This window comes from Taudactylus pleione, unplaced genomic scaffold (assembly GCF_031769625.1).
Source record: "Taudactylus pleione unplaced genomic scaffold, aTauple2 ptg000173l, whole genome shotgun sequence".
NCBI lineage: Eukaryota > Metazoa > Chordata > Amphibia > Anura > Myobatrachidae > Taudactylus > Taudactylus pleione.
The window spans coordinates 1,215,239-1,233,392 of NW_028284575.1; the positions used below are offsets into that span (position 1 = coordinate 1,215,239).

Here is an 18,154-nt window from a genome sequence, read left to right on the forward strand (position 1 = left end):
CCCCTGCAGCCAGAATCTGTGCAGCAGTACCGCCTGGAACATCCTTAGGACGCTTCAGACAGTCACACCGCTGCCCTTACAGCTTTCACGGAGCATCCTCAAGATGCTCCAGGAATTTCTGTAATCACTGGCGATTGGGGCCCCGCCTCATGTGACATCACTGGAGGGGGTGTGGCCTGCCACCGAGCCCGCAATTTTTTTTATATTATATTTACAAATGGCCCTCGGCAGAAAAAAGGTTCCCCACCCCTGATCTATACGATTCTTCCCTTCCGTTGTCCATCTATACGGCAAACCCTTGTCCTGCACTAATGAGCTTGTTTATGGGGGTGAGAGTGTGTCACACACGCTCTGTGAGAAAATCCTGTCTCTTGAGATATATTATACTTTATATAAAGAAAACTGTAACCATCAACAGCGACATTTCTGCGTATGCAATTTGTATACACTGCAAAAATAGCAAAAGTCTCCGGGAAAATGGTGGCTACACTGTACAGGAGCGCCCAACCCGTACTGCAGTGTGCACCACTAGTGTCTGCGCTGTGGCCGCTCTGTATGTGACGTCATGACGTTGGTTCCATGCCTCGCTTCTATAGTGCGTTCTGCTTTACTGCCGCCTCCGCCCGTCCTTCTGTCACCATAGCGACCGGCGCAGCCGCCAGCCGGACCGAGAGCATCGCAGGAGGTCTGTCTCCCCCGGCCCTGGGCACTGGGCAGGGGATGGGGGGGCAGCGCGCTACCATTATAATAAGTGACGTCACGTGTGTCATTGCGGCAGAGCAGATCTATGCAGGGTCCGGTCACTTTGTTACCTCAATGTCTGATTCCTCCTAGTTATTCAATGTGGATTACGCGGTGTGACGTGGGCACTGTGGTCTGCACGCTGGGCACACCTTGCAATGTGGAGCCACGTAGTGTGGCTTGCAATATGGTGGTGCATGATGTGCAATGTGGTGTGGGGTGACGTGCCAGGCGGTGCTGCACGGGGTCACGTGCGCAGTGTGGGGATGCGCGGTGTCACGTGCGCAGTGTGGGGATGCGCGGTGTCACGTGCGCAGTGTGGGGATGCGCGGTGTCACGTGCGCAGTGCGGGGATGTGTGCTGTCACGTGCGCAGAGCGGGGATGTGCGGTGTCTCGTGCGCAGATTGGGGAAGTGCAGTGTCACGTGCGCAGTGTGGGGATGTGCGGTGTCACGTGCGCATTGGGCTGTGCGGTGTCACGTGCGCAGTGTGGGGATGTGCGGTGTCACGTGCGCAGTGTGGGGATGTGCGGTGTCACGTGCGCATTGTGGGGCTGTGCGGTGTCATGTGTGCAGTGTGGGGATGTGCGGTGTCACGTGCGCAGTGTGGGGCTGTGCGCTGTCACGTGCGCAGTGTGGGGATGCGCGGTGTCACGTGCGCAGTGTGGGGATGTGCGGTGTCACGTGCGCATTGTGGGGATGTGCGCTGTCACGTGCGCAGTGTGGGGATGCGCGGTGTCACGTGCGCAGTGTGGGGATGCGCGGTGTCACGTGCGCAGTGTGGGGATGCGCGGTGTCACGTGCGCAGTGTGGGGATGTGCGCTGTCACGTGCGCAGTGTGGGGATGTCCGCTGTCACGTGCGCAGTGCGGGGATGTGCGCTGTCACGTGCGCATTGTGGGGATGTGCGCTGTCCCTGTAAGGAATCCTCCATTAGACTGTGATCGACATGCAGCGAACGAAAAACATATACAGATGTAAATCCCAGTGCGCTTGTTATTTGTACAGGTATATACACGGTCGAGTCACATTATTATGACCACCTGCTCCAGTTGACGTTGGCAGTGCGTAGCCCATGAAGTACGTCACGTGCCGTGCGTTGGCTTGGTGGGTATATAAGGAGTGCGATAGGCCGTCTGCACACATATCACTCGTCGTGAGTAAAAGGTTTGATTTATCCGAGTTGCAAAAAGGATGATTACTGGCTTCTGGGCCATGGGTGGCCGTATTTCTGAGACAGCGCAGATTGTGAACTGTTCACGTGCTGCTGTATCGTGACTGGACAAATGGCACCATTGCAAATTACCGACATGGAAACTGCAGAGCACCACGTGCCATTGTTGTGAGAGGTGAACGTCGGCTATGAAGGTTTGTGAGGGCCGACCGACATGCTACAGTGGAGCATCTCACCGTCAAATGAACCTGGGGCCACCAGACGTGTCTAAAACAACAATTCAGTGATCCCTGCTGCGTATGGGGCTCCAAAGTAAACGGATGGTCACTGCACCTATGCTAATGAAGGTGCATCGGCAGAAAAGGCTACATTTTCACGCCTGTATTGGAATTGGACCGCCGCTGATTGGCGAAGGGGTGCTGTCTCTGATGAGTCACGTTTTCTGGTTCATCGAATGGATGGACGTTGTCGTGTCAGGCGAGAAATATCGGGGAACAAACACCCTGTAACCATTGGTGGAAGAACACAAGCTGGTGGTGGCAGCGTTATGGTCTGGGGAATGTGTTCATGGCATTCTCTGGGCCCACTCATCCAACTGGAAGGCACCCTCAACCGATTTGGTTATGAATCCATCCTTGCAGAGCACGTACACCTATACTTGCTCATTGTCTTCCCTGAGGCGGATGGGATCTTCCAGCAAGACAATGCGACATGTCATACGGCTAGAAATTTCCGACAGTGGTTGCATGATCAAGATTTCCAAGTACTTTCCTGGCCCCCTAATTCCCCAGCCTTGAACCCAATTGAGCATCTGTGGGACCACCTTGATCGTTGTGTTCTCTCTATGAATACTGCACCACGCACCCTCCAGCAGCTGTGGGATGCATTGCAGTCAGCATGGCTCCAGATACCTGTGCCAACCTACCAGCACCTTACTGTGTCAGCATGGCTCCAGATACCTGTGCCAACCTACCAGCACCTTACTGAGTCAGCATGGCTCCAGATACCTGTGCCAACCTACCAGCACCTTACTGAGTCAGCATGGCTCCAGATACCTGTGCCAACCTACCAGCACCTTACTGAGTCAGCATGGCTCCAGATACCTGTGCCAACCTACCAGCACCTTACTGAGTCAGCATGGCTCCAGATACCTGTGCCAACCTACTAGCACCTTACTGAGTCAGCATGGCTCCAGATACCTGTGCCAACCTACCAGCACATTACTGAGTCAGCATGGCTCCAGATACCTGTGCCAACCTACCAGCACCTTACTGAGTCACTCCCAGCCCATCTAGCTGCTGTCCGTGCTGCATGGGGCGGTTACTCTGGCTATTAGCTGCTGGTCATAATTATGTGACTCGACTGTGTATAAACTGAATGTTCTTACTATACAAAGTGCAACAAATCACACGAGAGATACACCAATGTCAATGAGCCCTAAACACGGCGATTTTTCTGGAAATATAGGTTCAGGAACTTTGGGTGGAGCTACAGAAAAAACGTGTGTATAAAAATAAAAGAAAATATATATTTTTTGAGTATTTAGAAAAGACACTGAAAGGGGACTTTAAAATAAAACTTATGGAAAATATATTTTAGCTCAGTAGTTAATAAGAGGTTCAGGAACTGAGGGGCTGATTCAGACCCAGTCGCAAAGCTGCGTTCGCAGGCAGCCGCCAGAAGCCAAAGTATGCAAATCCCGCTATCGCTAGCAAGAGATTAGTACGCCCGCTATGTATTGCTGTGCAATCGCGGTATGAAATTAGACGCCCACCGGCCTGACACAAGACGCCCACTTTCCACGTCATCTCCAAGAAGTGTATTAAACATTTGGTACCATCGAGTATCATCTGACCCATACGGAGCACTTCTGGCTGACCATACCCTACTGCAAGCCCTGCGACTGCTGCTCTGTGTAACTCAGCCATGTGACGTGTGCGCTGACACTGCGTCTTAATTATGCACGCCCCTGAAATGGCGTTCAGATGCACAGACACGCCTGTGTTCGCACCACCACAACCCCGTTACCATCAACCACCCCCTGTCACCACCCACTAACGCCTCGTCCTGTCACTCATGCTTGCGGAGCATCTATGTACTGGCTGCAAACATTTCCCGATCGCAGTGACTGGTTCGCGCACGCGCACTGCGTCTTGTACACATGGGCAGATTGCAAACATCGGCAGACTGCATACGAACGGGTCTAAATCGGGCCCTGAGTTCCAGCTGAAAAATAGCGCTGCCGAAACACGTGATAAACTTTCATTTTCTAAGGAACGATTTAATACAAAGAAAAAACCTGAGTAACATACTGTACATTTATTTAAGTTTAGCATTTAGGGTACATTTATTAAGACCAGTTTAGCCTCAGGCCCACCCTATCCCGCTACATATCAGATGTCTTACCATAGGGCTGGGTTTACTATTATCATTCATTTATAAAGCACCAACATATTAATGGGTCTGGTACGTTGATGGGATTGTAATATAGAGAAATGCTATACAGTGGCCTGAACAGAAGGTAAAGGCAGCCCTGTCTCAATGACTTTACAATCTAGTGGTTATGGGTAATAATTGTTAGATAAGGAAGCGGAATAACAATTGTAGATACCAGCAATATCTCTGCATATGTAGTAAGTGTTCTTAGCCCTAATGTGCTCAGTACTTTATTAATTGCGTTAATTACTACGTGTGGCCTCTTTCTTTCAGTTCAGAGGTCAGATGTCCCAGGACGTTACGGTCACTGTACGTCTGGTTAGATCATTCCAGCACCGTAACTTCCGCCCGGTTGTCTATCATGACGTCACACTGGATCAGACTGTGCAGGAATTTTTAGAACATATTAAGAAAGGTAAAGTGAAATCTCCTATTACAGGGGTTCTCCACTCCAGTCCTCAAGTACCCCAACAGGTCATGTTTTATGGATTTCTTTAATTAGACACAGGTCAGTTAATACATTATGCTAGGTCAGTAATTTATCTCACCTATTTCCACAGAGAGATATCCTGAAAACATAACCTGTTGGGGGTACTTGAGGATTGGACCAATGTACCTAGTGGACAGGTTACTCTGTAGTATGTACAGAATAATATTTATAATGCTACAGTCCCTGTCCCCATAGTAATTATGTGTATAGTGCTACAGTACCTATCCTCATAGTAATATGTATAGTGCTACAGTACCTATCCTCATAGTAATATGTATAGTGCTACAGTACCTGTCCTCGTAGTTATATGTATAGTGCTACAGTACCTATCCTCATAGTAATATGTATAGTGCTACAGTACCTGTCCCCATAGTAATATGTATAGTGCTACAGTACCTGTCCTCATAGCAATGTGTATAGTGCTACAGTATTTGTCCTCATAGTAATATGTATAGTGCTACAGTACCTGTCCTCATAGCAATGTGTATAGTGCTACAGTACCTGTCCTTGTAGTAATATGTATAGTGCTACAGTATTTGTCCTAGTAGTAATATGTATAGTGCTACAGTACCTGTCCTCATAGTAATATGTATAGTGCTACAGTATTTGTCCTAGTAGTAATATGTATAGTGCTACAGTACCTGTCCCCATAGTAATATGTATAGTGCTACAGTACCTATCCTCATAGTAATATGTATAGTGCTACAGTACCTGTCCCCATAGTAATAATATGTATAGTGCTACAGTACCTATCCTCATAGTAATATGTATAGTGCTACAGTACCTGTCCCATAGTAATATATATATAGTGCTTGTTCCCGTACAGTACCACTATACACATTATTACTACTGGGACAGGTACTGTAGCACTATACATATTATTACTGCTGGGACAGGTACTGTAGCACTATACACTATTATTACTGCTGGGACAGGTACTGTAGCACTATACACATTATTATTACTGCTGGGACAGGTACTGTAGCACTATACATATTATTACTGCTGGGACAGGTACTGTAGCACTATACATATTATTACTGCTGGGACAGGTACTGTAGCACTATACATATTATTACTGCTGGGACAGGTACTGTAGCACTATACACATTATTACGGGGACAGATACTGTAGCACTATACACATTATTATTACTGCTTGGACAGGTACTGTAGCACTATACACATTATTACGGGGACAGATACTGTAGCACTATACACATTATTATTACTGCTGGGACAGGTACTGTAGCACTATACACATTATTACTGTGACAGGTACTGTAGCACTATACACATTATTATTACTGCTGGGACAGGTACTGTAGCACTATACACATTATTATTACTGCTGGGACAGGTACTGTAGCACTATACATATTATTACTGCTGGGACAGGTACTGTAGCACTATACACATTATTACGGGGACAGATACTGTAGCACTATACACATTATTATTACTGCTTGGACAGGTACTGTAGCACTATACACATTATTACGGGGACAGATACTGTAGCACTATACACATTATTATTACTGCTGGGACAGGTACTGTAGCACTATACATATTATTACTACTGGGACAGGTACTGTAGCACTATACACATTATTATTACTGCTTGGACAGGTACTGTAGCAGTATACACATTATTACTGGGACAGGTACTGTAGCACTATACACATTATTATTACTGCTGGGACAGGTACTGTAGCACTATACACATTATTACTGGGACAGGTACTGTAGCGCTATACACATTATTATTTCTGGGACAGGTACTGTAGCACTATACACATTATTACTACTGGGACAAGTACTGTAGCAGTATACACATTATTACTACTGGGACAGGTACTGTAGCAGTATACACATTATTACTACTGGGGCAGGTACTGTAGCACTATACACATTATTACTACTGGGACAGGTACTGTAGCACTATCACATTATTACTACTGGGACAGGTACTGTAGCACTATACACATTATTACTGTGACAGGTACTGTAGCACTATACACATTATTATTACTGCTGGGACAGGTACTGTAGCACTATACACATTATTACGGGGACAGATACTGTAGCACTATACACATTATTACTGGGACAGGTACTGTAGCGCTATACACATTATTATTACTGCTTGGACAGGTACTGTAGCACTATACACATTATTACTGGGACAGGTACTGTAGCGCTATACACATTATTATTTCTGGGACAGGTACTGTAGCACTATACACATTATTACTACTGGGACAAGTACTGTAGCAGTATACACATTATTACTACTGGGACAGGTACTGTAGCAGTATACACATTATTACTACTGGGGCAGGTACTGTAGCACTATACACATTACTACTGGGGCAGGTACTGTAGCACTATACACATTATTACTGCTGGGACAGGTACTGTAGCACTATACACATTATTACAGGGACAGGTACTGTAGCACTATACACATTATTACTACTGGGACAGGTACTGTAGCACTATACACATTATTACTAATGGACAGGTACTGTAGCACTATACACATTATTACTGGGACAGGTACTGTAGCACTATACACATTATTACTACTGGGGCAGGTACTGTAGCACTATACACATTATTACTAAGGGACAGGCACTGTAGCACTATACATATTATTATTACTGCTGGGACAGGTACTGTAGCACTATACACATTATTACTACGGGGACAGGTACTGTAGCACTATACACATTATTACTACGGGGACAGGTACTGTAGCTCTATACACATTATTACTACGGGGACAGGTACTGTAGCACTATACACATTATTACTACGGGGACAGGTACTGTAGCACTATACACATTATTACTACGGGGACAGGTACTGTAGCACTATACACATTATTATTACTGCTGGGACAGGTACTGTAGCACTATACACATTATTACTACTGGGGCAGGTACTGTAGCACTATACACATTATTACTACTGGGACAGGTACTGTAGCACTATACATATTATTACTACTGGGGCAGGTAGTGTAGCACTATACACATTATTACTACTGAGGCAGGTACTGTAGCACTATACACATTATTACTACTGGGACAGGTACTGTAGCTCTATACACATTATTACTACTGAGGCAGGTACTGTAGCACTATACACATTATTACTAAGGGACAGGTACTGTAGCACTATACACATTATTATTACTGGGAGAGGTACTGTAGCACTATACACATTATTACTACTGGGGCAGGTACTGTAGCACTATACACATTATTACTACTGGGACAGGTACTGTAGCACTATACACATTATTATTACTGCTGGGACAGGTACTGTAGCACTATACACATTATTACTACGGGGACAGGTACTGTAGCTCTATACACATTATTACTACGGGGACAGGTACTGTAGCACTATACACATTATTATTACTGCTGGGACAGGTACTGTAGCACTATACATATTATTACTGCTGGGACAGGTACTGTAGCACTATACATATTATTACTGCTGGGACAGGTACTGTAGCACTATACACATTATTACGGGGACAGATACTGTAGCACTATACACATTATTATTACTGCTTGGACAGGTACTGTAGCACTATACACATTATTACGGGGACAGATACTGTAGCACTATACACATTATTATTACTGCTGGGACAGGTACTGTAGCACTATACACATTATTACTGTGACAGGTACTGTAGCACTATACACATTATTATTACTGCTGGGACAGGTACTGTAGCACTATACACATTATTATTACTGCTGGGACAGGTACTGTAGCACTATACATATTATTACTGCTGGGACAGGTACTGTAGCACTATACATATTATTACTGCTGGGACAGGTACTGTAGCACTATACACATTATTATTACTGCTTGGACAGGTACTGTAGCACTATACACATTATTACGGGGACAGATACTGTAGCACTATACACATTATTATTACTGCTGGGACAGGTACTGTAGCACTATACATATTATTACTACTGGGACAGGTACTGTAGCACTATACACATTATTATTACTGCTTGGACAGGTACTGTAGCAGTATACACATTATTACTGGGACAGGTACTGTAGCACTATACACATTATTATTACTGCTGGGACAGGTACTGTAGCACTATACACATTATTACTGGGACAGGTACTGTAGCGCTATACACATTATTATTTCTGGGACAGGTACTGTAGCACTATACACATTATTACTACTGGGACAAGTACTGTAGCAGTATACACATTATTACTACTGGGACAGGTACTGTAGCAGTATACACATTATTACTACTGGGGCAGGTACTGTAGCACTATACACATTATTACTACTGGGACAGGTACTGTAGCACTATCACATTATTACTACTGGGACAGGTACTGTAGCACTATACACATTATTACTGTGACAGGTACTGTAGCACTATACACATTATTATTACTGCTGGGACAGGTACTGTAGCACTATACACATTATTACGGGGACAGATACTGTAGCACTATACACATTATTACTGGGACAGGTACTGTAGCGCTATACACATTATTATTACTGCTTGGACAGGTACTGTAGCACTATACACATTATTACTGGGACAGGTACTGTAGCGCTATACACATTATTATTTCTGGGACAGGTACTGTAGCACTATACACATTATTACTACTGGGACAAGTACTGTAGCAGTATACACATTATTACTACTGGGACAGGTACTGTAGCAGTATACACATTATTACTACTGGGGCAGGTACTGTAGCACTATACACATTACTACTGGGGCAGGTACTGTAGCACTATACACATTATTACTGCTGGGACAGGTACTGTAGCACTATACACATTATTACAGGGACAGGTACTGTAGCACTATACACATTATTACTACTGGGACAGGTACTGTAGCACTATACACATTATTACTAATGGACAGGTACTGTAGCACTATACACATTATTACTGGGACAGGTACTGTAGCACTATACACATTATTACTACTGGGGCAGGTACTGTAGCACTATACACATTATTACTAAGGGACAGGCACTGTAGCACTATACATATTATTATTACTGCTGGGACAGGTACTGTAGCACTATACACATTATTACTACGGGGACAGGTACTGTAGCACTATACACATTATTACTACGGGGACAGGTACTGTAGCTCTATACACATTATTACTACGGGGACAGGTACTGTAGCACTATACACATTATTACTACGGGGACAGGTACTGTAGCACTATACACATTATTACTACGGGGACAGGTACTGTAGCACTATACACATTATTATTACTGCTGGGACAGGTACTGTAGCACTATACACATTATTACTACTGGGGCAGGTACTGTAGCACTATACACATTATTACTACTGGGACAGGTACTGTAGCACTATACATATTATTACTACTGGGGCAGGTAGTGTAGCACTATACACATTATTACTACTGAGGCAGGTACTGTAGCACTATACACATTATTACTACTGGGACAGGTACTGTAGCTCTATACACATTATTACTACTGAGGCAGGTACTGTAGCACTATACACATTATTACTAAGGGACAGGTACTGTAGCACTATACACATTATTATTACTGGGAGAGGTACTGTAGCACTATACACATTATTACTACTGGGGCAGGTACTGTAGCACTATACACATTATTACTACTGGGACAGGTACTGTAGCACTATACACATTATTATTACTACTGGGACAGGTACTGTAGCACTATACACATTATTATTACTGCTGGGACAGGTACTGTAGCACTATACACATTATTACTACGGGGACAGGTACTGTAGCTCTATACACATTATTACTACGGGGACAGGTACTGTAGCACTATACACATTATTACTACGGGGACAGGTACTGTAGCACTATACACATTATTACTACGGGGACAGGTACTGTAGCACTATACACATTATTATTACTGCTGGGACAGGTACTGTAGCACTATACACATTATTACTACTGGGGCAGGTACTGTAGCACTATACACATTATTACTACTGGGGCAGGTACTGTAGCACTATACATATTATTACTACTGGGGCAGGTAGTGTAGCACTATACACATTATTACTACTGAGGCAGGTACTGTAGCACTATACACATTATTACTACTGGGACAGGTACTGTAGCTCTACACATTATTACTACTGAGGCAGGTACTGTAGCACTATACACATTATTACTACTGGGACAGGTACTGTAGCACTATACACATTTTTACTACTGGGACAGGTACTGTAGCACTATACACATTATTACTAAGGGACAGGTACTGTAGCACTATACACATTATTATTACTGGGAGAGGTACTGTAGCACTATACACATTATTACTACTGGGGCAGGTACTGTAGCACTATACACATTATTACTACTGGGACAGGTACTGTAGCACTATACACATTATTATTACTGCTGGGACAGGTACTGTAGCACTATACACATTATTATTACTGCTGGGACAGGTACTGTAGCACTATACACATTATTATTACTGCTGGGACAGGTACTGTAGCACTATACACATTATTATTACTGCTGGGACAGGTACTGTAGCATTATACACATTATTATTACTGCTGGGACAGGTACTGTAGCACTATACACATTATTAATACTGCTGGGACAGGTACAGTAGCACTATACACATTATCATTACTGGGACAGGTACTGTAGCACTATACACATTATTACTACTGGGACAGGTACTGTAGCACTATACATATTATTACTACTGGGACAGGTACTGTAGCACTATACACATTATTAATACTGCTGGGACAGGTACTGTAGCACTATACATATTATTACTACTGGGACAGGTACTGTAGCACTATACACATTATTATTACTGCTGGGACAGGTACTGTAGCACTATACATATTATTACTACTGGGACAGGTACTGTAGCACTATACACATTATTACTGATGGGACAGGTACTGTAGCACTATACACATTATTATTACTGATGGGACAGGTACTGTAGCACTATACACATTATTATTACTGCTGGGACAGGTACTGTAGCATTATACACATTATTATTACTGCTGGGACAGGTACTGTAGCACTATACACATTATTAATACTGCTGGGACAGGTACTGTAGCATTATACACATTATTATTACTGCTGGGACAGGTACTGTAGCACTATACATATTATTACTACTGGGACAGGTACTGTAGCACTATACACATTATTACTGATGGGACAGGTACTGTAGCACTATACACATTATTACTGCTGGGACAGGTACTGTAGCACTATACACATTATTATTACTGCTGGGACAGGTACTGTAGCATTATACACATTATTATTACTGCTGGGACAGGTACTGTAGCACTATACACATTATTAATACTGCTGGGACAGGTACAGTAGCACTATACACATTATTACTGGGACAGGTACTGTAGCACTATACACATTATTACTACTGGGACAGGTACTGTAGCACTATACATATTATTACTACTGGGACAGGTACTGTAGCACTATACACATTATTAATACTGCTGGGACAGGTACAGTAGCACTATACACATTATTATTACTGGGACAGGTACTGTAGCACTATACACATTATTACTACTGGGACAGGTACTGTAGCACTATACATATTAATACTACTGGGACAGGTACTGTAGCACTATACACATTATTAATACTGCTGGGACAGGTACTGTAGCACTATACATATTATTACTACTGGGACAGGTACTGTAGCACTATACATATTATTATTATTACTGCTGGGACAGGTACTGTAGCACTATACACATTATTATTACTGCTGGCACAGGTACTGTAGCACTATACATATTATTACTACTGGGACAGGTACTGTAGCACTATACACATTATTATTACTACTGGGACAGGTACTGTAGCACTATACACATTATTACGGGGACAGGTTCTGTAGCACTATACACATTATTATTACTACTGGGACAGGTACTGTAGCACTATACACATTATTACGGGGACAGGTACTGTAGCACTATACACATTATTACGGGGACAGGTACTGTAGCACTATACACATTATTACTACTGGGACAGGTACTGTAGTACTATGCACATTATTATATAGGTAAATTATGCTGCTGATATTACACAGTGTTTCAGTAATAATCAGAGTTTCCTGCATTTAATGTAAACCCACTGACTTGTTCATTGCAGACATCTCTGTACGGGACGGATTGCCGCCTCCATTTAAGAAGCACTCGTATGGTGAGTTCTGTGCTATACACATGGTAAATGTATGTGCTGGTTACAGTGATGTCCTGTATAGAGGCAGGATCTCAGGGTGTCAGCGTCATCCGGCCACTGACAGAGCTACGGTAACTTAATGCTAGGTGCCATTAACATTATTTCATATATCTTTATATAGATTATTGTTTTCTGCAGATACCATGAAGATCATTCATCAGGCACATGGATCAAAGGTATTTACAATATTATGTATCACTTGGTGAATGTATCTGCCCGTAATGTGTTCTCTGTATTGTTCTGGGCCCATTTCTTGATTACCGTTAGGAGCAGGGGCGGGCGGATTGCCGTTAGGAGCAGGGGCGGGCGGATTGCCGTTAGGAGCAGGGGCGGGCGGATTGCCGTTAGGAGCAGGGGCGGACGGATTGCCATTAGGAGCAGGGGCGGGCGGATTGCCGTTAGGAGCAGGGGCGGGCGGATTGCCGTTAGGAGCAGGGGCGGGCGGATTGCCGTTAGGAGCAGGGGCGGGCGGATTGCCGTTAGGAGCAGGGGCGGGCGGATTGCGGTTAGGAGCAGGGGCGGGCGGATTGCGGTTACTATCAGGGGCGGCCGGATTGCGGTTACTATCAGGGGCGGCCGGATTGCCGTTAGGAGCAGGGGCGGGCGGATTGCCGTTAGGAGCAGGGGCGGGCGGATTGCCGTTAGGAGCAGGGGCAGGCGGATTGCCGTTAGGAGCAGGGGCGGCCGGATTGGTGCCTTGTGTGGAGTTGCTCTTTTGCAAACCAACATGTTTTGGGTTTGGGGAACAGCAGTAAATTATTGCAGATAGTGGATGTTTTTTTTTAATGAACCCATTGGCTGCCCTTACCCCTAGCAGTCCCCGTCATCCGGTACCATAGAACTGGCTTCTCATAGACATAAAAGTAATGGCTACATGTAGTGATTCCAGATTCACATCCTGAACTCTTATGAACATCACAGTAGTTTCCCCTGATAATGACCTGGTAGGGTTCATGCAGATCTCATTCCTTATTCCAGACCAATGAACTGGTGGTTGGTTTGGAGGACGACAATAGGCTGATCTTACGGAGCGAGCAGACCTTGCGGGAGGCCGGCGTTGGTAAGATGTCATCACTAATTCTATTATGTAGCATTGAGTATTTATAGTGACCTTTCTAAATGCGATTCCCACCTCTGCAACTGTCTATGTAAGCTCAGGACACTGTATTACTGGTGTATCCTATGGTTACTAGGAGAACTATGGTGGATGAACGGCTATCTCCCATCACTTCCTGACCGTATGGGCTCAGTACTGCTCCCTATCTGCAAGGAGAAAGGAAAGCCAATTATCCTGATGATATATTTGGGATCCTGATTCCCAGCTCTCACTTTTCTCGATCCATTCCTCATCATGGGGGGAGATGTATCAAACCTTTAAGAGAGAAAAAATGGCAACTAAACAGGTCCGAGCTATCATTTATCTAGCCCAGGCTGTAAAATGACAGGAGCTGAGTGGTTGCTATGGGCAATTTCTCCACTTCATCGCTCTTGAACGTTTGATACATTCCCCCCCCCCTAATTGTAAAAGAATGGTGACACGAAGACCCTTCTTAGTAACAGGCAGTTAGGTGTACAGAAGAAGTGTGTAGTGTTGGTGTAAGTTAGTAAGTAGGCGTACAGAGTAAAAGTTCTGTGTTGGGAAACTTGGCTGCCTCCGATCGTATTTTCCCAAATCTCAGAAGCTACTGTAACTGGAAACGCTTCCATTGTAAATCGGTATCAATCCATGTTAGAAGCCATGGGCCCATTATGCTGAAGCGGCCAATATGGACCATAACACACTGAGGCATGATTGGGCTGGTATATCATCCGTGGACTGACTGCAGCTGACATGAGATTATAATGCCTGTTATTCTATAGACGGCTTCTGAGAAGTGAATGTAGTTTGGATAGATGGCCAGGAGAGGTCACCCGGAGTCTTCCGGAAGAGGGGACCGGGCCGGGACCTTGGCGTGTTGCGTGTGAGCAGCTGGCATCAGCACGGAGGAGGAAGAGAATAGCATGAATTTGTCTGCAGGGAGATAATAGTCGGACACAATCGTCTCCATTCTGTCCTACGCTTGTGCTGCAGGCGGCTATCTTTCTATTAACAGGCTGAAACCTGACATGACGATAGTCTGCAGTGACAGGGAAGATGTATCATTATTTGCCATTCTAATCACTCGTCCTGGGTGGAACTGTAAAACTTTTCTGTTTTTGTGCTGTCATTGTTCTGTTTTCCCCCCCAGTATCCGAATGTCCTTGCCTGGCCCGATCTGTTCTCCATTCTAGCTGGGGACGGCCAGGTGCGAAGGGTTAAGGCTCCAGTCGTCCTATGTGCGCGGTGTCCCCATGTGACTAGTTCTGCCCAGAATGAATAAATCTGCTGACCCCGGTTTAAGGGGCAACTCCTTGACCTGTCGGGGTGACAGCGTGGGGACTGCTCAGAAGCCTCTGTGCGTTTTGCAGCTGAGCTCCGTCCCATGTGGGTAATTAGAGGTGTTTGAAGGTACTGCAGGAGCAGCCAATTTGTATTCTACTTTGCATATTTCTCAAGCTGTATGAATTAATCATCAGGCAAGATGAGTCCTGACAAACGAAGAATGTAAAGTGTAAAATAATTCCACTGATCAGCCAAATACTTAATGAATGTATCTGCCTTCAAGTCTGTGTCCGTAAATGGGATTATCACCGCCATAGATGGGAATAGCGCGGCCATAGGCAGGAGTATTGCAGGCTGGCTTGGCTCTGTAGGTAGAAATATCGCAGCCTGGCTCGGTGCCGTAGGCAGGAATATCGCAGCCCGGCCCCGTAGGCGGAATATCGCAGCCCTGCCCCGTAGGCGGAATATCGCAGCCTGGCTTGGTGCCGTAGGCAGGAATATCACACCCGGCCACGTAGGCGGAATATCGCAGCCTGGCTTGGTGCCATAGGCAGGAATATCACAGCCCGGCCTTGCACTGAAGGCAACAATGTTGCAGCCCGGCCCCGTAGGCGGAATATCGCAGCCTGGCTCGGTGCCGTAGGCAGGAATATCGCAGCCTGGCTTCGTCCCGTAGGCAGGTATATCGCAGCCCGGTCCTGTAGGCAGGAATATTGCAGCCTGGCTTTGTGCTGTAGGCAGGAATATCTCACCCTGGCTCTGTGCTGTAGGCAGAAATATCTCACCCTGGCTCTGTGCCGTAGGCAGGAATATCGCAGCCTGGCTCTGTGCCGTAGGCAGAAATATCTCACCCTGGCTCTATGCCGTAGGCAGGAATATCGCACCCTGGCTCTGTGCCGTAGGCAGGAATATCGCACCCTGGCTCTGTGCCGTAGGCAGGAATATCTCACCCTGGCTCTGTGCCGTAGGCAGAAATATCTCACCCTGGCTCTGTGCCGTAGGCAGGAATATCTCACCCTGGCTCTGTGCCGTAGGCAGAAATATCTCACCCTGGCTCTATGCCGTAGGCAGGAATATCTCACCCTGGCTCTGTGCCGTAGGCAGAAATATCTCACCCTGGCTCTATGCCGTAGGCAGGAATATCTCACCCTGGCTCTGTGCTGTAGGCAGGAATATCTCACCCTGGCTCTGTGCTGTAGGCAGGAATATCTCACCCTGGCTCTGTGCCGTAGGCAGGAATATCGCAGCCTGGCTCTGTGCCGTAGGCAGGAATATCGCAGCCTGGCTCTATGCCGTAGGCAGGAATATCTCACCCTGGCTCTGTGCTGTAGGCAGAAATATCTCACCCTGGCTCTGTGCTGTAGGCAGGAATATCGCAGCCTGGCTCTGTGCTGTAGGCAGGAATATCGCAGCCTGGCTCTGTGCTGTAGGCAGGAATATCGCAGCCTGGCTCTGTGCTGTAGGCAGAAATATCTCACCCTGGCTCGGTGCCGTAAGCAGGAATATCTCACCTGGCTCGGTGCCGTAAGCATGAATATCACAGCCCGGCCTTGCACTGAAGGCAACAATGTCGCAGCCCGGCTCTGTGCCGTAGGCAGGAATATCACAGCCAGGGACTGAGACTGAAAGTAAGGATGTCGCAGCCCGGCCCAGGGGCCGTAGGCAGGAATACCGCAGCCCACCACGGTAGGTAGAGAAATATCATTGTAGGCCTCTCGCAGACTGTTTGACTTACTATTAGTATTTCTGTGGAAACATTGGTTTATTTTGCTCAGATCATTTGAAGGGAAAGTGAGGAAAACAACTAAAGTTACCTAACTGAAATATATTCTTTGTCCCACAGCCCATGAAACCGAGCTGGCTCTATTCTGTGACGCTGACTATAGACAGTACAAGGAAAACCCTGTCTCCACTTGGTGACCACAATCCGGAGAGTGAGGTGGATTCTGGGAGTTTCCTTTGTCCCAACTTACAGAACTGTTCATCTGGGTGACTGTGATAAGACTGTATCAGCCATGGAAGCTGCACGTGGTCCTTGTGTAATAAACCCTCCCGTGCTGTCTCATCCTTTATGAGGTCACTGCGTCTCTGTCTGCTGGAGTCTGTATAAGTGATGTACAGCAGTGGTGGGTGACAGCGGACCACTGAGCGGAGTGGTCACAGAGGGAGCACAATGCAGTCACACACTATGTCAGTGGTGGGCAAGCTGTGGCCCCCGAGTCCTACAAAGATGACCTATGGCTGGGAGAGGCTGAAGAGCACCATGTGGTTGGATGGAAGGTGATCACATGATTCTCACATCCAATCATGAGGTGCCTGTTTCAGGCAGGAGTGTTCTAATAGTGGGCCGGATTCAGGGATGGACGCTAATGCGATCGCTGCTGCGAAAATATGCTAATCGTTCCAAAGCTTACCTGATCATAAGGTCGCCCACCGCTGCCTTCTCATATGCGTACGCCGTCGCTTACCTGCGTAAATATCCGTCACTTCGAGCAGCCATCTTGGCCTTGCGGCAGGTCTGACCAGCCACAAACACTGATAGGCAGAGGGCTCTCATGCTGCATATGTCCCGTAATATCTCATGCTGTAACCGTAATGGCCATTTATAT

At 45.7% G+C, this 18,154-nt stretch overlaps 1 protein-coding gene across 1 annotated transcript; it reads left to right on the plus strand.

The window, feature by feature from the left end:
• Positions 1–531: 531 nt before the first annotated feature.
• CUNH2orf76 (chromosome unknown C2orf76 homolog) lies at positions 532–17,612 on the plus strand. Its single transcript, XM_088475543.1, has 6 exons — positions 532–685; positions 4,623–4,764; positions 13,094–13,144; positions 13,322–13,359; positions 14,162–14,243; positions 17,389–17,612. Exons 2-6 carry the CDS (start codon positions 4,635–4,637, stop codon positions 17,463–17,465), a joined length of 378 nt encoding a protein of 125 aa, XP_088331669.1. The 5' UTR covers positions 532–685; positions 4,623–4,634; the 3' UTR covers positions 17,466–17,612.
• The last annotated feature ends 542 nt before the right edge of the window (positions 17,613–18,154 follow it).